This window comes from Chrysochloris asiatica, unplaced genomic scaffold, assembly GCF_000296735.1.
Source record: "Chrysochloris asiatica unplaced genomic scaffold, ChrAsi1.0 scaffold00135, whole genome shotgun sequence".
Lineage (NCBI taxonomy): Eukaryota > Metazoa > Chordata > Mammalia > Afrosoricida > Chrysochloridae > Chrysochloris > Chrysochloris asiatica.
The window spans coordinates 4853350-4876560 of record NW_006408653.1 but is presented as its reverse complement, the minus strand read 5'-3'; the positions used below and the strand labels follow the sequence as shown (position 1 = coordinate 4876560).

The 23211-nt window shown below is 46.1% G+C and overlaps 2 protein-coding genes across 2 annotated transcripts in view; one reads left to right on the top strand and one right to left on the bottom strand.

Annotated features, from left to right (window-relative positions):
• The window catches only part of YEATS2 (YEATS domain containing 2), a 124447-nt gene extending 115954 nt beyond the window's left edge, over window positions 1-8493 (top strand). The window contains exons 25-30 of the mRNA XM_006869809.1: window positions 728-807; window positions 1761-1962; window positions 5140-5366; window positions 6254-6328; window positions 6896-6969; window positions 8385-8493. Coding sequence (XP_006869871.1) covers window positions 728-807; window positions 1761-1962; window positions 5140-5366; window positions 6254-6328; window positions 6896-6969; window positions 8385-8493 — 767 coding nt within the window. The remainder of the gene's footprint in view (window positions 1-727; window positions 808-1760; window positions 1963-5139; window positions 5367-6253; window positions 6329-6895; window positions 6970-8384) is intronic.
• A 5450-nt stretch (window positions 8494-13943) lies between these two features.
• MAP6D1 (MAP6 domain containing 1) lies at window positions 13944-20278 on the bottom strand. The gene is made up of 3 exons (XM_006869808.1): window positions 19884-20278; window positions 14537-14654; window positions 13944-14024 (listed from the first exon to the last, which is right to left on the bottom strand). Exons 1-3 carry the CDS (start codon window positions 20276-20278, stop codon window positions 13944-13946), a joined length of 594 nt encoding a protein of 197 aa, XP_006869870.1.
• Window positions 20279-23211: the final 2933 nt, after the last annotated feature.

Here is a 23211-nt window from a genome sequence, read left to right as displayed (position 1 = left end):
AAAGCAAAACTGACAAAGCATATTGTCCCCCTTGCTCCAAGGTTCCCGTGGCATTTTTTCATGGTATTTCTGCTTCCCCATTTGTTCTTGCCCAAGATGTCGGCTCTGGGCCTCTGAGCCTGGCAGATTCAAAAGTATACAGTTTCTTACTTCAGCTTCAAGTTCCACTAGCTATAAACCTTCAGACTTTTAAAATACTCCTATCTCTGTGGTTCCGAGTTTTGTAGCTCTGCCCTGGATCTGCTTTGCCTGGTATTCTGTGGTATGGCTGACAGTGAACTTCACTGCACCTCCACCCTAGCTGCTATCAAGCCCCGCCTATTTTCTTCTTTTATATTTTGCTGCAAATACAGAATCTAAGAGCTGGATGGAACAGCAGACACTTCTTCCCCATTTTCTCATTTTACAGATAAGAAAACTGAAGCCCAAAGAGGTGCTATGGCCCCAGGCCATTAAGGCAGCTAACGGCCAGGCCAGGGCCAGGTGCCTGGTGTTCTGGCTCCTCATGCAGTGCCATCTTCCCTTATTTTAATAGCTTCATGGCAGTACGTTACCTCTCTCTACCAGAGAAATTGACTTATTCGTTCTGTGATGGTGTGTTTGAACTTGCCCAATAAGAGGCATACAAGTATCCAATAAAGATGAATATTACACATACCTCCAGCAAATAAGATTTGGTTTGAATCATAACTTCTTATTCAGAGTTTGTTGGGTCTGTGCATTCCAGGTGAAGAAGCCAGCTGTTTTTCTGCAAAGTCTGTGGAGCAGTACTATGGCTGGAACATAGGAAAACGGAGAGCTGCTGAGGTAATCCTGTGTACTACTGACAGCCTGTGGGGAGAAAAGCTCTGAAATACATGTGTCTTCTAGCTGCCTCTTCTTTGTTAGGTACCATCAAATTGCTTCCAGCTCATAGCTGAAAAGACCCCATGTGACATAGAGTGAATTTCCCCATGGAGTTTCTTTATGGAAGCGGAGCCCAGGTCTTTCTCCTGTGGAGATGCTAGACGAATTCAAACTGTAAACCTTTCAGTTAGCAACCAAGTGCTTAGCTGTTGTACCATCTGGACTGCCTCCTTGAACAGTGATAAAATTTGTAGCATATTCATAATTTTTTCAGTATGATAATAATCACAGAACTTTTCTCAGTTAAAAATCTCATTTTTCAAAAATGTATAGCTAGTGTTCAAAGGCAAACTTTATTTTCCCGCATTGGTACAACTATTTTCTAAAATTTTTGTTAAACTCAAAAATTAAAATTAATTCAAGTATTTATTGAGTGTTTTACGGTGTGCCAGCTACTACGTCAGTTACAGTGGGGTCATAAGTGAAAAAAACACATAGAAATGCATGTTTGGGGAACTGAGAAAGTCTATGCTTGGAGGAAGTTGGGGTGGAAGGGTAGGCAAGTAGAGATTGAAAATTTCTTAGGCCAGTTCTAGGTAATTCAGGTTTGCTTATAATAAGCATTGTTGTTAAGTGCCATCAAGTCGGGTCCGACCCTGTATATACAGGGGTTTCTGAAGCTTTGAATCTTCCCGGGAACAGACAGCCTCAACTTTCTCCCATTAATAAGCATTAAGGACCAGTAAACCTGGTTTTTTTACAAAGAGGAGGGAAAAACAAACAGGATTACCACTGATTCTTTTTTCTTTAAAAAAAGAAATTATTGTATCAAGTTAGCAAGTGAGTCATTTGTCTCAGCATATACTGCTATTAATTTGAAGGATTTGATTATGGTTCAAATTTGTTTTTTCAAGTGGCAAAGAGCAATGACAATACGAAAAGTCTTACAAGAAATACTGGAGCGGAATTCAAGATTTCATCACCTGACGCCCCTGAAAACCAAGCACATTGCTCACTGGTGTCGCTGCCATGGCTACACACCTCCTGACCCTGAGAGCCTACGGAATGATGGAGACACTATTGAAGATGTGCTGACCCAGATCGACAGTGAACCAGGTAACCGTCAGTAAAGCTGCGCGGAGCCTCCTGGACAACTGAGAGGCTGTGTCTGTTGAGGACACTAACATCACTTCAGCATTCACAGTTCTTAGATCGCCTTAACCCCTGCGGTTTGCTGTGTTCTTCACTTTAGCTGGGTAAGGGGGCCTGAGAGGACTCAAAAGAGCCTGTGGTTACCTGTTGCCATGCCCTCTAACCCCACGAACTGTCTCTCTGTCTGTGCCCCAAGGTTTCAAGCTTTATTCATATTGTGCCCCAGCCAGTCATGCTCCAGACTGCCATCCCACAGGCACATGCACATGTGTTCATTCTGGACGCCCCTCCTCACATCATTTTCTGTTCCAACCCACTTCTTGCCCTCAGATAAAAGTGCCTATTCCTTCCCTTGTGACCTTATGAGCCCCCCCACTGCCCAATACAAGTCTTGCCTCACCTCTTTGAAGTTGGGGACTGTCTATTTAATCTCCAACACCTAGCTAGGAAACATGTGGCCCAGTATTGGAGTCAACAGATATAAACAACTAGTGAAATGAGTTGAGTGTTTTATAACAGGGACATAAACTATTGTGTGGTAGCAGAACTAGTTGTTAACTGCTGTTGAGTTGGTTCCAACTCATAGCAACTCTTATGTACAACTGAACAAAACACTGCCTGGTCCTGCGCCATCCTCACAATTGCTTCTATGCTTGAGCCCATTGTTGCTGCCATTGTGCCAGTCCATCTCATTGGGGGTCTCCTTTTTTGCTGTTCCTCCACTTGACCAAGCAAGATGTCCTTCTCCAGGGACTGGTATGAAAGATGAAGTCTGGCTATCTTGGCTTCTAAAGAGTGTGTGTTCTTGTACTTCTTTCAATACAGATTTGTTTGTTCTTCTGGCAGCTCATGGTACTATAAACATTCTCCTCCAACACTGTTAATCAAATGTATCAGTCCTTCTACAGCCTTCCTTATTCATTGTCCAACATTCACAAGTTCATGAGGCGATTGAAAATACCATGGCTTGGGTCAGGCACACTTTAGTCCTCAAACTGATATCTTTGCTCTTGAACACTTTAAAGAGTTCTTGTGTAGCAGATTTGCCTAATGCAATACACAATTTGATTTCTTGACTGATGCTTCCATGAGTGTTGATGGTGGGTCCAACCAAAACGAAGACTTTTGATAACTTCACTCATATCTCCATTTATCATGATATTACTTATTGGTCCAGTGGTGTTTTCTTTACAACTTATACTGAAGGTACTTATACTGAGGTACAACTTATACTGAAGGGTGTGTTCTTTGATCTTCATCCATATTTTAAACCTCTTCACTTTCAGTGAACAAGATTGTATCATCTGTATATTGCAAGTTGTTAATAAATCTTTCTCCAATCTTGATGCCACATTTTTTTCATATAATCCAGTTTCTCACGTAATTTCCTCAGCATACAGATTGAATAAGTATGGTGAAAGAATACAACCGTGGTATATAGACCTTACCTTATTTTCAACCATTCAGTGTCCCCTTGTTCTGTTTGAATGACTGCCTCTTGGTCCATGTACAGGTTGCTCATGAGCACAATTAAGTGTTCTGGAATACTCATTCTCTACAGTGTTTCCCATCATTTGTCTTGATTCCACACACACAAGAAGAGCCTTTGCAGAGTCAGTAAAGCATAGGTAAACATCTTTCTGGTATTCTCTTGCTTTCATCCAAGATCCATCTGATGTCAGCAATTATATCCCTCATACTGCTGCCTTTTCTGAATCCGACTTGAAAATCTGGTAGTTGTCAATGTATTGCTACAGCCGTTTTTCACCTTAAGCAAAATTTTTCTTGTATATGATAGTAATGATATTGTTCAATGATTTCCGCATTCCATTGAGTCACCTCTCTTTGGAATGGGCACACATATGGATCTTTTCCAATAAGTTGGACAGATAGTTGTCTTCCAAATTTCTTGGCACAGATGAGTGCCAGTGCTGCATCAGTTTGTTGAAAGATTTCAATCCTCTTTCTTTGCCAATGCCTTGAGTGCATGTTGGACTTCTTCCTTTAGTACCATTGGCTCTCTTAATCTTATGCTACTCTGGAAGTAGTTGAGCATCGCCCATTTCTCTTTGGTACAGTGACTCTGCATTCTTTGCATCTTTTTTTGATGCTTTTTGCATCATCCAGTATTTTACCAAAAGAATAGGGAATGGCATAAAAGGATATTTGGGGGGAAGAAGCGTTTTGAGTTTCATCTTAAATAGAAAGCAGGGTGTTCTAGCTAACCCTCATTTATATGGAAAAAGAGACGCTGTGCATCGCAGTGTGAGGGAACTTGGAGCACCATAGGGTCCTTGGAACTAGCACACATCCCTCATTCTCCATGAAGCTTTCCTGAGAGCTCTGCCCTGGGTAGCTTCTCCCTTCTCTGATCTCCTGTAGCACTTAATGTGCATACCTTGAGAGTTTGTCTGATCTTCCCTCTTATATCCAAAGTCTTTGGAGAACAGACTGATCAATCAGTTCCTTGTTTCACTGGTAGTATGTGTTCTCTTCATGTAACTGCTTAATTTGTGAGAGCCTCGTCGATAACACACAAAAGGTCAGGAGTTGGATGATCTAGCCTTGCTAGGCGCCCATCATGTGTTGGTTTGAATTTCACTAGTCATCCCTAAAATGAAATGGTAAGGAGCTCAGAGATTCCCAGCACTCTGAAGCACTAAGACTCTGTTAGGTTTGTATGAGTCTGCTGATTAATGTCTAAGTACACGGTCTACACTAATGGGGGAACAGAACTCACCTCTTAGGGCTGAAGTTTCGGACGATCTTTATAATAAGAAAGATTACTTTTTAAATATGGGGGCGCGGAAACAGTTTAGTTGTTACTTGGTACTTGGTTGGTGAGGGGATGGCCTAGATTTTAGTAGCAGGAGTTAAAATTATGTACCATCTGTTTAGTCTCGGATTGCAGTTACATCACATGTATCTTAATGCAAAATGCTTCCCTCTGTGCTTTTTCCTTCATGAATTACTGCTTCTCATAACTACAAATTCATAGAATTTTAGAATTGGGAAGCAGGTTAGCTCCCTTAATACTCCTCACCCTTGCGCTCCGACCCTCAGACCATTGATTTTCGGGAGGCTGCAGGTCCTTTTATTTTACCCCCACAGATGTCATGAGCATGATTTCCTCTCCTTTAGAGTGCCCATCCTCATTCTCCTCTGCTGACAACCTCTGTCGGAAACTGGAGGACCTTCAGCAGTTTCAGAAACGAGAACCAGAGAATGAGGAGGAGGTGGATGTTCTCAACCTGTCAGAGCCATTAAAGATAAGCATCAAAAAAGAACAGGAAGAGAAACAGGAAGAAATGAAATTCTACTTGCCGCCAACACCAGCATCTGAATTTATTGGTGATGTCACACAGAAGGTAGGGGACTATGGCTGGCTTGTTGTGGTGATAGAGCATAAACATGTGAGATGTTCACAGACTACATTATCAACGTTTGTCCCAGATTTTTCTGGGCTGGAAATGTATAGTTTACTTCTGCCTGTTAAATTTCAGTAGCTCTCTGAACACTCACTTGCCTATATCAGGGCCCTTGGGCAAAACTTTATACTACAGGTGAAAATGATGCTTTTTGAGCATGGAATTAGAGCAAAGGCAACTAGATAGAGGGGGTTTTTACTTATTACCTCATTTTCTCATCTGCCTCAGGAGAAACAACCCTTTCTCACAAGACATGTCATCATGTTCTCAAGCTACCCTTCAGAGGGTGACCTGTTCTGGATCTTTGTGGTGTATATGAGGCACACATCACCCTTCTTGTACAGGAGACAGTTGTTTATCTACCCCTAATGAAAATTCACGGCTTCTCAGCACCCAAAGTGAAAGACACTGTTTTCACTTGTAGCAGGAAATGGAAAATGGGGCAAGATGCTGTTTCCAAACATCTCTTTACCTTTTGCAAATGGCCTTAGGATCTGATTTCAAGGTTCCCAAATATCAAGGGATTCCATTGTCAGAATTCAAGACAAATCCTGACCATGTTCTCCCATGAAAGAGACTGAGGAGTGAAACAGGATTATGATAGCATTTTTATCATTCAGCCAGAAAATGGAAAAGTAGCTGCAATAGCCTAGTTGTTTTATTCTGTGATGCTTCCCCATGAGTTTGTCCAGAATTTCGTAGAGCCATTCTTCCAGTAAGATATCTCTTTGGGATCAGAGGGATGCTTGTTTAGAGAGGAAGTGTTTTCAGTGTAGAAATAAGAACAAAGAGCTGCTTTTTTTTTTTTTTTTTTCCTGCTGTTCCAGATTGGGATCACCCTGCAGCCTGTGGCGCTCCATAGGAACGTGTATGCGTCAGTGGTTGAGGACATGATTTTAAAGGTGGGTGCATGCTGCCAGCAGAGTGCCAGCCTATAGGACGATCAGACCTGGCAGTGTTCTGTGGAGAAGGGACAGATGGCATGTTTTCAAACTTTTCCTCTTAGACGTAGTTCTTTCTCTCTTTCCTTCTGGTTGTTAAATAACGTTAATGTCATCTGAAGGTTGAAGCAGCTACGCGAGTTTTTGTGCTATCCCTGTAAAGACTGCCAATTTAAGTACTTCTGTAAAGTGTTCGGGGTGACAGAGAAACACAGCAGCCCTGTCCCTGAGCAGGGAGCTCACTGGCCAGCTTCCCTGCCCTGTGTGCCCTAGACCTGTCCACGTGGACCCTGCAGTCACAGTCTACACCTCACAGCAACACTCACTCTTTTCCCTAAAACAGTACTTGATGAAAATTACCCTCATCATCATTTCTCAGAATCGTGACCTCTATCATTCATGGTTTGTTTTTCAGACCTTTGGTTTTTACTTGTTTTTTTTTTTTTTGGTTTGTTTCAAGTTTGGGGTGAGGGGTGGGGTCAGATACACCCCTTCTTTTCACCAGAATAACTGCATCCTGTGTTGTAGGCTACAGAGCAGCTGGTGAGTGATATCCTGAGACAGGCTTTGGCTGTTGGATACCAGACAGCATCTCACAACAGGTACCGTTAACTATTAGTCACTGGGTCAGGCTTACAGATACTTCCTAAGATGCTTTATACTTCAATCAATAAGAGACGAGATTGTCTCTTTGGGAGATTATCTTCATTGTAAACGCACAACTTTGCCTGGAGATCTGTATATTCCTAGTCACTATTCCATGGACACCTATAGACTTTTCTGTTACAGGGTTAAATTAACAAAAATACCAACTGCCTGGAATGCAGAGAAACAACAGTGCCCATTATGTGTCAGACATTGGGGCCAGACTTACATACAGTGAAACCTGTGGAAGCCAGACTGCTTTGCTTTTCAGGGTCTCAGAAGTTTTCCACCTTGGACCCAGTGCAGTCTTACTACTTTTCTATAACTGCTAGTGAAAAATAATTTAGTTTTCTTTCTTTGACAGATTTCTCTGCCTTGTACAGGTTCTGCCTTTCACAGGTTTCACTGTATTGTTGCTGAACAACTATTCCCTTTTTACAAATCAAGAAACCGGATTGTAGAAGGTAATTTCACCTGGTTTTTCTAGCAAATACACATTAAAACCTAGATTCAAACCCAGGTCTCATTGGCTCTAAAGCCCAGGACTTAACCACTTATTATTCTTTGTTGCTTACTGATTAAAATTGTTTGGGACACTGAAGTTTGCTCTTTACACAGGCCCTGGAAGAATGGTAGGGAGGGCTTTGTTACATATCCTGGCGTTTCATTCAGAGGAAACATACTATTTTATCCCATTCCGGTTAGGGCTGTCATAAATTTATAAAATGTTCTCAAAGTACCTAAAGACACGCAGAGGCCTAAGTCAGGAATATGAAGTGAGTCTCAGCAACACAGTACATCAGGCTGCATAGAAGCCATCTGTAAGGAACAAGGCAGTGGAGAAAGTGGTGTGCTTTTGTCCTGCTTGCGATCCAGGAGTAAGCAGACTGTCTTGGGGCTGGGGTGCTCTCTTGACACATGCAACATCACATAATTCCCTGCCCGGCTTTCCAGACAGGAAATCTGGCCTCAGAGCTCTGTGGTGTCTTGACTCAGCTTTCTGTCTGCTAAGAATAAATTGCAAAGATTCCATTCTGTTCTTCTATCCACTTTACTACTTTTCTCTGTCCCCAGTCTTTCCCAACCATTCAGCCAATGCTTGAAGCTTTCTCATGCCTGTGACTGGGCAGTCATACCTGAGCTCTGAGCAGGGATGGCTGTGATTGTGAGCAGCCCGCGTCTTAAAGGACCTTAAGAGAGAGAAGGCACTCGGCCACCTACCCCTTTCCTAAGTGACTGCAAGCCGTGCCTTGCCATCCATCATTGTTTCTTGTAGTGGGATTTGTGTGATAGGTGATCCGTTGGTAGCCTGATGAAATTATTAGATGCTTCATAGAGTGATACCTGATAACACCCTTTGTTTTTGGTCCAGGATTCCCAAAGAAATCACAGTGAGTAATATTCACCAGGCCATTTGCAACAGTCCTTTCCTGGACTTCCTTACCAACAAACATATGGGGATATTGAATGACGATCAGTGAACAGAATGAAGATGCCCCAGAAAAGCTGGCTTTGACGCTACCCAAAGCCCGTGAACAGTGATGACTCTTCAGTGTGGGGAATGAAGCAATTTTCTGTACCTAGAGCATCAGGGGTGCCAAACCACTGCATCTGCCTAATCCAGTTTAACACCAGTTCACAGCCCAGGTTAAATCCCTTTAGGACAGAAGGATGTGGTGAAGTGGATACATGCTCTGTTGGCTTGCACCGGTGCACTTTCCGTAAAGGTTCCGTGAGAGGATCGCATTGCTGGGCGGGCTGTGTGGACCAGGTACCCTCCTCCCCTCTGGCGGCCTCCAGGGAGGCTGAGGTGCTAGAGATTTCACCTATTCTGTGGTCTGGAGTTCCTGACAGCCTCAACAGTTGACTCTGTTAGCATCTGAAGATGGATTAGGTTTCAGCACTCAGCCAGTGGCTCTTTGATCCAGGCTGCACTTGCTCTGAAGAGTCTGCACTGAGCCCACATGAGGCAGCTGTGAGAAGAAGTGATGCCAAACAAAACCACAAAGGCTTGGTGGACAGGCTGCAAACTGACCGGATTCTGTTTTCATGGAGCACAGAGCATCATCACTGCAGCCAGTCTCTGAGCAAAGTTGGGGCTACAGATCCCAGCCCAGGTGAGTGAAAGGTTTAACTCTCACCAACAGCTTCTCAGCTTCTTAGTCACAGGCAATGTCCACAGATCCCGAGCACTTTGCAGACTCGTACAGCTTTGAGTGCCTGTCTGTAGGAACTTTTGCTGTTAAGTCCGTATTGAGTGGCCACGAGTGAGCAGCCCCCTGGGCAGGCTCCGCGGGGATTGTTCTTCCTGTCGTGGATTCCTGTGTGTCCTGTTCTCTGTCAAGGAAGCGTTTCCTAAGAAGAAAAGTGTGTAAGGAAATACCTGTGAGTGCCTTAAAGGTAGGGAAAGAACTGCTTGAGCCAAGAGACAAGGAGCCATCAAGTGCTCAGACACACACGTCACCAGGGCCTTCCGGGGTGTCCAGCGCCACTGAAGCTATTTGCCGTCAGTCTTCCTAAAGACAAGAATTTTTCCTCAGTTAACAATCTGCTCTTAACTCTGCTTGAAGAAAATGTGAAACCTTTGAATCAGAGGCAGAGAAACTTTTGTAAGCAACATAAATCAGGTGTTGATGAGTCAGATGTTAGTCTGGAAAACAAGGCCAGGAGGTGACTTGGTGAGAAGTCTGATTATTATGCATGAGGGTTGCACGTGCAGAAGGAATCTGTTCAGTAGTGCATAGCTACTGACTTAATAATAAATTGCTTCGGACGTAAAGACTCAAAAAGTATTCACTGTCTGAACTACTCTGAGCAAGATGGCCAGGAGTATTGATTCCTTCAGGAGGTGGACTGCAACAGAGCTACAGGATGGAAAACTGGATCCCAGTGAGAGTAGATTCATTTATTACAGCTGTGATGGACTAAAGACGTTAGCTGTTAGCAAAAGAAATAGTAAATGACAACCCCGTGTGTTTTAATGTTCTCATTGTACTGTATCATAATGTGTAACATATAATTGTGTAACAAAAAACGTCTACAATAAATCTTTTAGTATTTGTGATGGGTTTTTCTGAGTTTTAAGAGTGATACTGAGGTGTATGGTTCTTGGATTATGCCAAGAAAGAGCTGGGATGAGAGAGGTAGTTTCTATTTATTTGTATTTAAATTCATTCCAAAAAGAATTTGCAACCACACAAGATAAAAGATTGCAGTCGCACAGAAGTCTGAAGACAAAAAATGGAAGGCCCATACTGACCCTGGAAATAGTCATTTCTGACAGTGTGGGACTAAGGAAAACTACACATTTGAGCTCAGAGCTTCCTCCAAGCTTAGGCAAAGGAAGAACTTTTAATTGTCAAACAAAGAAACATTGTGGGTTTTCTGGCAAGATAAATTCATCTCAGCTGAGATCTGAAAGGCGTTTTTCCTGCAAATCCTTATGCTCTGACTACCTTGTGTTATAATGGCTAAAAAATGCCAGAAAAATTTCAGAAAGGACCAATTTTTTATCAGCCCTTAATATGAATTAAAGGCATTGAAAGATTTGGTGCTAGAAAGGCAAGAATTCCTGCAGGAAGGCATTGTGTGATGTTCCAAGGATGTAGCTTAGAACGTCATGTAAGGTCAGTACTTAGGAGCTGACTTGACTGGAATATCCTTGGGCTGGTCTTCTGAAAGTTAAGTCTCTGCCAGGATCCTCTGCGCAGGCGTTACAAGTTGATATTGAGCCTTGAGTGTGACCCTGTTGAGAGGAAGTTCTTCCATCTGGGCAGCATGGAGTCTCATTTTGTGGCTTTCTGCACCACAAGCCACAGAGGTGGGGCTCAATGGCTGGGAGGACCTGGGTGAGCTTTCCCCTCCCTGATTGCCTGGTCCAGCCCCCCAGGCTGATGGGGCAGTTACTGGTCACTCATCATTGCCCTCAAGGAGCTCTGGCAGTGTAGTGGTTACAAATTGGGCTGCGAACCTGAAGGTCAGCAGTTTGAAACTACCAGTTGTTCCGCAGAAGAAAGATACGGCTTTCTGCTCCCGTAAAGGTTTACAGCCTCGGAAACCCTGTACAGGGTCCTCACTATGAGTCAGAACAGACTCCACGGCACATCATGACGTTGATCATCATTGCCCCTTCCATAGGGCCAGTGTAGGGGGTGGTCTCTTTAGTGAATTAAATGATGAGGTAATTGAATTACATCTGATAACAGTCCCTGTTGTGATGGCAGCTTTGGTTACCGAATAATGCTGTAATTAGCTAACAGATTGGATTGGGTTTTTTCTTTATGAAATTAGTACAAAAATGCTTACTCTATATATACTTACAGCATGTATCCAACCAAAACCAAACCCATTGCCATTGAGTTGATTCCAACTCACAATGACACTGTAGGACAGAGGAGAGCTTTCCAACAGCGAGTGTTTACAGGCTGCAGTCTTTATAGAAACATCTGTTTTCCTTGGCGTGGATAGGAGATCTGAACTGCCCATCTTTTGGTTAGCAACTGAATACTTAACTACTGTACCACCAGGGTTCCTTTCAACGAGTATGTTGTTAAGTTCCATAGAGTCAGTTTCAATTCACAATAACCCTGTGTAGATAGGGTTTCCTAGTAGCAACTGGTGAATTTGAACTGCTAATTCTGCAGTTCAAACCGACTTTTCAGTTCAGCACATTAACCCACAGTGCCACACCAGAACTCAATAAGTACAAAAAAATAAAAATGGTAGTCCCCCTTGTCCGAAATTACCACTGTTAATACTGCAGTCCATTTCTTTCTGTGTCTAAGATATATGAATGAATGGGTTGGGACCATAACGTTGAACTATTGTCTGGGTTGCTTATTACATGTTGTTAAGTGCCGTTGAGTTGGTTCCAAATCAGAGACCTTGTATAGTGGTGAAGGCTTCCTAGATGTTTGCGGGAGTAGAAAGCCTCATCTTCCTCCTGCAGAGTGTCTGGTGGACTCGAACCATTGACTTTATGGTTCAGAGTAGACCTCAGTAAACTTTGAGTGAGAAGGGAGTGTTTTCTTCAGGTCCTAGCTCTCCTTAGTAGTTAATGAGGCCTGGTAAGGAGGGTTTGGGCTTGGGTTGTTGGTGATGAGTTTCATGATAACATTCCCAAAGGGTCCTTTGGTTCTCCCTCAGGGTTTTCACCATAGCTGCAGCACTGCAGAAATGGCACCTGGGTGTGGGCTGTGCAGCATGACACAGGCAAGGTCTGGTGACGGGGTGAGCACTCCAGATAGACCAAAACTACAGCTGGAATCAGAGCTGATGAGGGTGGTGCTTAGGCAGGAAAGAACAGCTGGAACCGCGTTGCCTTCCTGGCCATGTACTGTGCATCAGGCACTGTTCTAAATGTCCGCCCCTTAGCAAGCCAGCAAATACAGACGAGAAAGCAGACACTCTCATTGCCTACAGTAAGTGTAGAAGACAGGGTTTGAGCTCAAGATAAAAGCTGCTTTTGCTGCCCTAGAATTCTAGGAGAGGAGGGTGGTGCAAGCATGAATGCAGAGGTTGGGCTCCAGTTGGGACGCTGCAGCCACTAGGCTCCCAGGGACACTGGCAGTAACCATGACACAGTACAATCCCTGGTACCAAGAGACAAGTGTGAGGAAGCTCTCAGGTATAATTAAATAATAAATTGAGAGTACATTTTTGCATTTTAGTAAAATCTGAGATTGTGTGGTTCATCTTTTCATTTCCACAGAAAGTTCAGCAGGCATTCCTTCTCAGAAACATGGAACATGCAAACAGTTCAAGACTGAAATAATAGAATCCTTTGTGTGGGTTGGGGTTTCCCTGTGAAGTGAGCCTCTCATGGAGCTCTTCCTCAGCTGGGAGACCGGGAAGGGCTGTGCCTGTCAGAGCTGGCCCTTGTAAGGGCAGCAGCTCCCTTTGTGGCCTGAGCTGGAAGCATGGGGTCCTTCCCCGTCTGATGATCACTCACATCAGATAGAGCCCAACTGGGCTGGAGAAAAGTAAAGACTCAAAAGGAAGTCTTCATGTGTCTTTAACCATAAAAGTCTCAAGCTTTTCCTTCCAATCTTTAAGCAGGGTCATAAGTAGGTATGGGAAACAGCCTCGTTGACCTGGAAATTTAGCAAGAAAACTTGAGCTTTTCATCTGCTTTGACAAATGAACAGCCTCCTCAGGAACTGCTAAGCTTCCTGCCACTGTGGGTATGAGAGCAGGGTAGGGTGAGGCTGTAGGGTTGGCTACATGACTTTTGTAAAAGTCTTTCAGGAACTGTGGCAGAGTCCACCTTCCAGAAAACACGTGCCCAATCTTAGTGTGATGATATGTTAGAGGAGAAGAAACAAATTAAAACTAAAATGTAGGGGCCCAGTTACTAGAAACAAGATGCCATTCATCTATTTAGTGCTTTAGGCACTCATCCCAAAAGACTGTTAGAAAAAGGATCATCCTGGCCATAAATGATGTCATTGAAATTGGATCCCTATGACTAACGTTCTGTTGGAAACCTCTTCCTGGCTCTTCACCTTGAGTCACATGCAGGGGAAACCCTGAGTTTCTTCTACAGTGTAGAGCCGTTTGTAGGAATGCCAAGGACATCACCTTGGATTACCATAGTTTATAAAATTAGTAAAATCATCATGCACCTTGGGGAAACAGCTACGAGTGCACATTACCGGTTCTTTCAAGGACCTGTTAAGTCCATATTATTCAGCCCCCATGGGCCAATTCAGGTCACAACAAAATTGATGTTCAAGTACTCTAAGGCTGGCACCATGTTCTTCAGATTTAAAAACTGAAGAAGGGCCCAAAGGGGCTATTTTAAAAACGTCTGAAGTTCACAGCCCAGGGGCAGCTGTGATAGGAGTCGTAGTAGTGAGCCTGGTAGTTAGTTCCCTGTCCCCTGTAGGTGGCCTGAGAAAGCCACAGCTGCTGCCCTCCAAGGCATGGCCAGTCACACATTGAGGATCCGAGGAGCTGGAGCCTGGAAAATGGCTGAGGGGTTGGGAGTGAACTTCTTCCTCACCTCTGGGACCTGAAAAATGAGATGTGGTCAGTGGCCTTTTCCTCAACTCCCTCCAAAGACAGACACACACACGACCACCACCCACCAACCTATCCTTTCCCCCACCCCCACCATCACTGGGGAAAGTATCCCTCCTCCAGGAGCTGAAACTCCCAACCTGAGGGTCAGCAAGGGAAAACCCATAATGGGCAGGGTCACATAGAGCACCTGGGCCTTCCCTCCTGCTGGGGTGGAATCAGGAATCTGAGCTGACCACCACCTCCTCCCATGTCTTACACAAGTGCTTAGTACTGAAGGACTCACTGGTTACCAAGGCTGAGATTTTTATTTGGGAGGGAACCCCCTGACTGATGAGAAGTTTTCTGTAACTTGAGGGGTGATTGGTTGGGTACTTAGATACTGCTCTCCCGGCCACCCTGCCATTTTGCACTGTCAACATCTGCTTCCTCGTCTCCAAACGGGACAATGCCTCTGCTTCTACATCCATGCTCCCTCGTCTTGTAGCACCACTTCAGCCTGACCTGGAAGCTGGTCCCAGGGCCACTGTCCCATCCAGAGCTGTGGGTGGTGATGACCGTGGCTGGTTTCACCTTTGTGGCTCTTGAGGGCTTCACTCCTGTCCAAGCCTGGAATTCCTGTCTGAAATAGCAACAGTCACAATCTTGCACAGGGCTCCCTCTGGCCCCTGGGAGCCACTGCTGTATACCCTGTGCTTCCTGGGATGGCCCAGCTATATTCGCCCAAGTCCAGCTTCCCCTCCAGATGCTTTCCCACCACCCTGCCCCTTATAGACACAACCAGCTAAGATAGCGCTCCCCAATCAGACACCATTCTGAGGGAAGCAGGTCTTGAGTTACCCTGCCCTTCACCTCTGCTGCACCAGAAACCCTCAGTGCCCTGTCAGCAACTGAGAGGCTCCACGTTGACACTATCACTTCCACCTGGCCCTGACTTGAAGAAAGAGCCAGAAGCTACTAGACCCACATTATAGATGAGAAATGGCTGTGGAGCTTTATCAGCACCTGCCTCTTATTCATCCCACAAATACAAACACCTGGAATGTGCTAGGCTTCGGAGCCAAAGGAAGTCCTAGCTCTTTCCTTTAGTGTTCTCAATTGTCTCCTGACTCTCCAGAATTCAGGTCCCTTCAAGGGGATCCAGGACTGGTGGAGGTCAGTGATCATCAGAGGCAGTGTCAGCCTGCAGAGTGCTTGGTGCAGCCAAGGACCTCCATACCTGGTAGCCATGGTTGCAAATGGCAAGAGAAAAAGAATGCTTAGTAGTATGGTTTTTTGTTTTTTTTTTTGAGTGGGCAGAAGCACTATAATTTCTTAATTAACTCCGCAATGAGAATGCAGTGACCATTTAAAAATGCCTAACAGAAGTTCTGCCTTTTATGTGGTCCTGAGTAGTGCAAATGTCGTGCTCTACTGCTACCTGAAAGGTGAAAGCCCTAGCAATTTACTTTCAAAGACCAGCCACCGGACCACTGTGGAGCAGTTTAATTCTGACACATGGAGTCACCATGAAGCAGAGGCAACACAATGGTAAGTAGCTTGGTTTTCTGGTTTGAGGCATGTGGGAGGGAGCACATCCAGACAGTGCTACATGTGGGCAGCCTGCATTATCCTCATGGAATAGCTTTCTTGAAGAAAAGTTGAGTTTTTCAATTTCCCTAAAAAGATATATTTTAATTTCACTCTAACTACTCCCCTCTTAAGGAGCTCTGGTAGCGTAGTGGTTATGAATCGGGCTGTGAACCACAAGGTCAGCAGTTCAAAACTAGTTGTTCTGTGGGCGAAAGATGAGGCTTTCTGCTCCCGTTAAGATTTATAGCCATGGAAATCCTGTACAGGGTCGCTATGAGTCGGAACTGATTCCATGGTAATTAACAACAACTCCCCACTTAGTGAGCTCAGAAAGGCAAAGAGCCCCTCTGTTGCTATGAATACCTGGCTGAGGCCCAGGTTCTGTGAACAGGGTCCGGTTGGTCTGACCCACATGTGGGCCACGAGTGCCGCCTCCCCATCCCACCCACAGCCCAGGCTGAACTGTCCCTAGCCCCACAGTCAGCAGAGCCATCTTGCCTCCTGGGCAGCAGCATTGATGGGGCACTAGTCTGTCCACAGTCTGTACTAAGATGCTCCAAGTGCCAGGAAAACTGGCCCTGGGCCCTAGTGGGATTTTTTGCTTTCTATAGCTGTGAGGTTCCAAAGACCAGCTGCCCAAACCATCTGCTGCTCTGTTGCTTCTGGGAAGCAAGTCCTTCCTTCCCTGGACACTGCCCTTATGTCCCCAAACATGCTGAGCCAGGGGGTGGGGTGGGGGTTGGGAGATAGGGGGCTGGTGCTAGGGTGTAGGTTAGATGATGAGGCTGCAGGGGAAGAAGAGGGGAGAACAAACGAAGATCTCCGAGAGTCCTGGATTTGGCCTCTTGGGGTCTGGATTCAGCACAAAGTGGTTTCAGACAAAATCCTTAACTTCCCTGAGCCTCACTTTCCTCTACCGATAAATAGGGAGACTGATCCATGAGTCTTGGTGATGGATACTCTGAAAAGTAGGAATCAACTATTGTGGAACTTTAGAATTAGTTCTTTACCCACCTAGGAAGGAAGAAATGACTGAGGACGGAGTCTGGGACAGTCTTGCAGATACTGGTGGGGTTTGGCCAAAGGCTCTGGACACGGGAGGAGCTGGCAGGTGGAGGCACTCAGGCTGTTCACGGGCAGAACTACTGTGCACACCTGGCCAGGCACATGCAATAGGTCCGCTCTCATGTGGGACCAGAGGCTCAGCAAGACTTGCTGAGCGGAGAGCTGAGACCCACCCCAGGGTCCACTCGGATGTGTTTGGGTTCCCTGAGTCTGTGATTTCCGGTTTCTGAATTTCTTTAAACCGTTTGCTTAGATAATGTGCATCTTGTGGGAAAGCAGGTGAAATGGAATTGCTTGTGGCAGGCTGCAGAGTTGGAAACTGGAGGGTCTCTAGTCAGGTGGCATTGTGCTGGGGGAGGTCAGGTTGAACTTTGATCCAGTGTCTCTCCCAGGGGTGGGGCATGGTTCCATGTAGCCAAACATTTACTATTCCTGCTTTACAGATGAGGACTCCTTGGAAACTATATAGGGTCACTATGATTGGAAACCATCTCAACAGCACTTAACCACATCAGAGCACAGTGCAAAGACAATGGTTGAAAAGGCAACAGCTTAGGGATGACAAGCTAGTGTTATTACTAGTAGGTGCTGTCGAGTCAGTTCCTACCATAGGGAAGTCCTGCTTCACAAGCATAGCTGCTGCCATTGTGTCAATCCATCTCATGGGGGCCTTCCTCTTTCTCACTGCCCCTTCACTTTACCAAGCATGATGTCCTCCAGGGACTAATCCCACCTGATAACATGTCCAAAAAACATGAGGAAGTCTGGCCATCCTGACTTCTAAGGAGCATTCTGGCTGTACTTCTTCCCAGACAGATTTGTTTGTTTTACTGGCAGACTATGGTAAAATCAGTATTTTTCACCAACACAATAATTCAAATGCATTAATTCTTCAACCTTATTTATCATCCAGCATTCACATGTTTATAAGGCGATTGTAAATACCATGGTTTGGGTCAGGTGCATCTTAGTCCTCAAAGTGACATCTTTGCTTTTTACCAATTTAAATTGTCTTTTTGTAGCAGATTTGTGCAATGCAACAAATTCTTTAATGTCTTCACTGCTGTTTCCATGTGACTTGATTGTGGATCAATCAAACTGACCTTCTGGTCCAGTGCATTGTTCTATAGCAGGGGTCACAGATGTAGGCTCTTGATGTTGGACATACTTGAGATCCACTTTCTGCCCTGCTGTGAGAAGCTGTGTGATCTTGCTTAAATCATCCAGGTTCCTCATCTGTAGGATGAGGACAGATGACAGAACCAACCCTGCAGAGTTCTTGTGAGGCTTCAGAGAGATGGCCCATGGACAGTCCTGAGCTGGTACCTCCATTGTACAAGTTCTAATATTAGAAAGTGTTTTCTGAACTGAAGTTATCCCCTTGCAACTCCACCCCTTTTCTTGGCCCTGCACCTAGAACATGTCCGCTCCTTCCTCGTCCATCAGCCCTCTGAGGTCAGCTGCAGATATTCAAACCTTAAGCCACCAGAAGACATCTTTTCCAGACTGTTCGCTTCCTGGCCCCTTTGGCTGGATTAGAGCTCATTGAGGCGCTGCTGCTCAGGGTCTTCCTGCCGTTAACATTTCCGGTGTGTTATTCAGCAGCTGAGGCCAGGAGTGTGGTCAATGACCAGAAGGCCCACCCTACAACCACTCCCCATCAAATTCTTTACCAAGTGCAGACCTAGGAAGGAACCATCTAGAAAGATATGGAATGTTCATATGTCCTGACAATAATGCTGTTACTTGGGTGGTGGTGGCGGTTGTTATGTGCCGTGGAGTCGGTTCTGACTCATTGCAACCCTGTACAGGGTTTCTAAGGCTGTAAATCTTTATGGGAGTAGAAAGCCTTAGCTTTCTCCCATGGAACCTGGTAGTTTCGAACTGCTGACCTTGAGGTTGGCAGCCTGACACGTAACCATTACACTACCAGAGCTCCTTGTTACTTGGATAGACAGTTACAATGTACCTTAGATCCCTTACTCCTCACCTCATGCTCAAGGGTGCTGTAAGGAATGTTCCTAGAAATCAAGTAACTGTATCAAAGGAGCAGTAGTATTTTAAATAGCCTAAAATTAAAACACCCTAAACATTCCACGGACTTCTGGTGTAGCACTGTGGAATCAGCATTGGACTGCGAACCACAAGGTTGGCAGTTCAAACCCACCAGCTTCTCCTCGGAAACCTATGCAGGTCGCTGTGAGTTGGAATCAACTGTATGGTACTTCACAACAACAAACATTTTATAAGAAAATGCAAAAGTTTCATTGGCGTTGAGTCAAATCTCAATTTAAAGTATAGGAGAGAGTAAAGCTGTTCATAGGGTTTCCAAGGCTGTAATCTTTAGGGAAGCAGACTGCCATGTCTTTCTCCAGCAGGGTGGTTGGTGGGTTCGAACCACTGACCTTTTGGTTAGTAGTGGCATGCTTAACCAATGTACCACCCAAGGCGCCCAATATTCCCTAAGAGATTACAGATACACTATGTCAGTCCATAGGATAAATGACTGCACATCTATTAAATTTCATGTTGTAGAACATCTAGTAATAAGGACAGACATCCACAATAGGTGAAACACATGTTCAGTAAGAATCAGGTAAGAATATCCAAGTGGCTATGCATTCAAATGTGTGTTAAGGATTAGAAATGTCAGTTTGTGGCTGGAATTAAGGGAATATTTACCTTGTAATTTCTCTACAATGAATATAACTTTTGTAGCAAGAGGGAGAAAGCTCTCCGTTGTTGAGGTGCTAAGCTAAGGGCTGGGGAGGACCTATAGACTTGTCCTCAGGGAGTCAAGTCATTCAGTGGAAACCTGTAGGGACCACCCACTCAGGAGCCCTGTGCTTTGTCCCCAACGTCAGTGCTCCCACACAGGGAACAGACCCAAAGGAGCTCTGCAGCTGACCCACCCCTTCTAGACCCACCCGGTGGAAGTTAAATAGAAGCAGTCGAAGACCAGGCCTTCTTGCCCCGGCTGCCAGAGAGGGGAGCTCACATCAGCTGAGGTGCTCATTCATTCTGAGGTTGGTCCTAAAGCAGCGAAGGCTACGCTAAAAGTGCCCAGGGACCCAAGGAGATGACCTCTGAGGCCGCCTGCAGCCCCTTCTCTCCCCACCCACCGGCCGCCCTCTCGGCTCACTGCCTTAGTTATCCCGAACCAACCAGGTGGTCTTTATGGGATGCGATGCGTTCCCCAACCCTCGCCGAATACCTGTACGATGTGGTCGCTGCTGCTGCTGCATCCGCGTCGCCAATGGGGAGCACGTAGACGCTTCGGGCTCCGGGTGTCGGGGGCTTGTCCCTGCGGCCTCCGGCCCCCATCCCGCGTCCCTGCGGCGCGTCCCTGGGCCCCGCGTCCCTAGGCCCTGCAGGCGCCGTCCGCACCCCGAAGTCACGCTGGTACTGAGTGAGCGGCTCGTCCCGGCCCGGGTGCCGGTCACCGGTGGGGACCGGGAAGCTACGCGAGGCGACACCGCCCACACCCGGATCCTCGGTCTCGAGGTCCGAGTAGCTGTGAAGGGTCAGCGGCACCGCCACGTCGGAGCGGTCCAGCTGGTTCCAGCGCCGCGCCAGGCAGCAGAGGCGGCTGATGCAGGGCCACGCCATGCCGCCCGGCGCCCGCTAGCTCCCCGCGCTCCGCGCTACCCACACCGCACGCCCGCCCGCGCCGCCGCAGCGCCGCCCCCCCGGCCGGGCGTGGGGCAACCAGGGGCGGGAGCGGCTGGCACAGTCCCTGAGGCACCTGGATCCTCCAGAAGTCATTTACAAGTGTCCCCTTGAAGAATGGTTGGTAATTTAATCCCAAATTTCCTAAACGTTATCTTATAAATGGGACCGGTCTTCGCATAGACACACACTTCCTCACCAATGGCCCTCGGCGGCTCCCGGGCGCGGTCCGTGTGCGGGCAAGGTTTCTATTTGACTTCACCATGGGCCCTGGCTGCAGCATTTGGGGTTAAGTGGCCCCACGGAACTCACATGCAGAAACAGGTGCACCAGAGGGCACGGGGAAGACTTGGGGGTCACGCTTCCGGGAGAACACAGGTTTGAATCAAGTTGAGGGGCGGGCCGCGTATTTGTACGATGCTGACCTAAGCCTGTGACAACTGACCCAGTTTTTAAGAAGTGGCATTAGCCTGCATTCAACCTTTACCTGGATTGATTGTAAAACCTCCAATTTTATAGCTTCCCCTTAAAAGCTTTAGATTTATAAAGCTGCCACAAAAACTTAGCTACTATCCTATAAGCCTACCCACTGCACCCACTGTGCGGTTCATTATTGTTTTATTGTCGGGCTAACTTTGGGGTAATTGTCCCAGATAGTGGTCATTGTTTAATTCTGACAGGGTATCAGGAACCATTCCCTGGGTATTTTACATATGCCTTCCGTGTGCCCTGCATACCTGTTACCTGTGACACTACTGAAACAGCATTAATTTCTCAGTTATATCTCAAAGCTATACTTGTAAGTTACCCAGAGTGCACCTCGGGGAGAGGACTGCAGCACAGCCCACCCTGGCCACTCAGAATACAGATATCAGCTCCCAAACCATTGCCAGTCTTAGTCTGAAGTCACAGTAAAGTGACAAAAGGCTGCCCTGAGTAGCAGTTGAGCAGGCTGGGGTCTGGCAGACTGAGTGCTCCAGTGGCTATGAACACATTGGAAGGCGTCAGTGTGCCACGGCTCTGGAGCAGGCTCCTGAGTGATTGTTTGGTGACTGGAACACTCCCTCCTGCAGAAAAAACGCCATCACTAAAGAGCACTTTGTATCTGCTAGGTGTAATGCTGGGTGTCTTCAACAAGTGTAGTGGGTGGCAGACATGTCAAACAACAAAACTAGACTAACTAGAAGTAGGAGCAGCATGAAGAGGGGTGTGGAAGACTGGACCTGCTCCCCGGAGTGAGGGTGCCAGCAGGAAATGCAGGGTTAAGAGTTCAGCCAGAGGTAGCAGAGCTGACCAAGGAGTTTAGAGAGATTAGAAGTGGGGACAGGTGAGGGGGGAGTATCGAATGACTCCCAGGGTTCTGGCTTCAGTGACTGGTAAGATGTCTGTGCAGCGGAGTCCCAGTGCCTGGAACCACAGCTGTCAGAGCTCATCAGTGTCCTCACACCAACAACTGCAGTCACAGGCAGGCAGACAGCTTACAAAATACATGGAGATGAGACTAGAGCTATTCGGGGGACATTCTGGAGACCCCAACACTTAAAAGGCTAGTGGCAAGGCAGTCTCAGGAGCCTCAAGAAGGCAGTGATCATGGGTCAGACTCAGCAGAAAAGCCAAGAGAAATGAAAACACCCAACTAAACTGGGTGATTGGGCGTGTGGTGCCTTTTGTCCAAGCCATAGATAGCAGAGCTTGTGCTGTCATGCTGGGCCACTCACAGGACAAGGCCCCAGCACTGGGATTTTATGGACAGACAAGAGCTTCAGGGCCAGACTTTCTATACTTCCTGTCCCTAACAGTCACAGAGCTGGGTGAGCACACACCTTCATTAACAGGCTGTACTTGTGGATGTGTTTATGACAGGTCCATGCGAACTCAGCCTCCTAATTTGTCTCTGAGAAGCACATCTTTACATCACAGGGTTGTTAGCATCATGACACATCCAGAAATGTCACTCCCCTTCTGTCCCTACAAGCCTCCTGAGCGAGATGAGGCTGGATTAAAAATGTTCTCTTGGAAGTGATACGAGTTGAGAATAGATAGTAACCTTAATATGTACTTCCCATTGGAGCAGAGTCCTGTGGGGTGGGAAAAGGGTATGAAGAACTGGACAAGTGCTACATGTTGGGACATGTTGTAGAACACGTGTTATTCAGTTCTCAGCAACCTGGGGTGGGGGTGGGGGCACCCAAAGCTGGAGCTCAGACCTGTTACGACCCTTGCCCAGCACCACAAGCAAGTTAGCCAGACCAAGGTGGCCCCTGTACCTCCACAACTCCCTAGTGCAAACGCACAGGAGTCTGTACAACCTTGTGAGAAATCCTTTGAAGAAAAAGTTCTCAGATTTCCTGGACATAATTCTCAATTATGACAGCAAGTGAATTCTGTCACAGTGAAGTTAGAATGATGCCCACCATCTGCTATTACAGGAAGATGCTTCAATTCGTAGCATAAGATACACTTAGGCATAGATTCGTGTTTGAAGTTTTCCAAGTCACTTCCTTCTAACCTTTAGTTACAATTTTTACTTAGAAAGCAAAACTTAAAAAGAGCTTTTTTCTATGCTGCTCACTACCAGAAAACACTACCTTTCTTGGGAAAATTTTTAAATACTATAGATAATGTTTCTGACCGTGCCAGAGAGAAATCTCCATTGTCAGCCAGCCAAGGGAAGAAGTAGATAAGCAAGCTTAAATGCTTATCAGAGATGCTTGCGGGCCTGTGTATGAGAACAAGAGCCCCACGGTTCCTATCCAGTTAACAGTGCACCTTCACTGGGTGCCAGGCTCTATGATCCATGTCAGACGCAATAATCCAAAGAAAAATTTCCAGAACAGCATCAGTGCTCTTAAAAAAAAAGAAGACACACAACC

Coding starts and splice junctions, on each gene's coding strand:
- MAP6D1 (XM_006869808.1), bottom strand. CDS start 20,278: ATGGCGTGGCCCTGCATCAGCCGCCTCTGCTGCCTGGCGCGGCGCTGG. Junction 14,655..19,883: donor GCAGCGACCACATCGTACAG/GTATTCGGCGAG, acceptor TTGCTATTTCAG/ACAGGAATTCCAGGCTTGGA. Junction 14,025..14,536: donor GCCCTGGGACCAGCTTCCAG/GTCAGGCTGAAG, acceptor CTCATTTTTCAG/GTCCCAGAGGTGAGGAAGAA.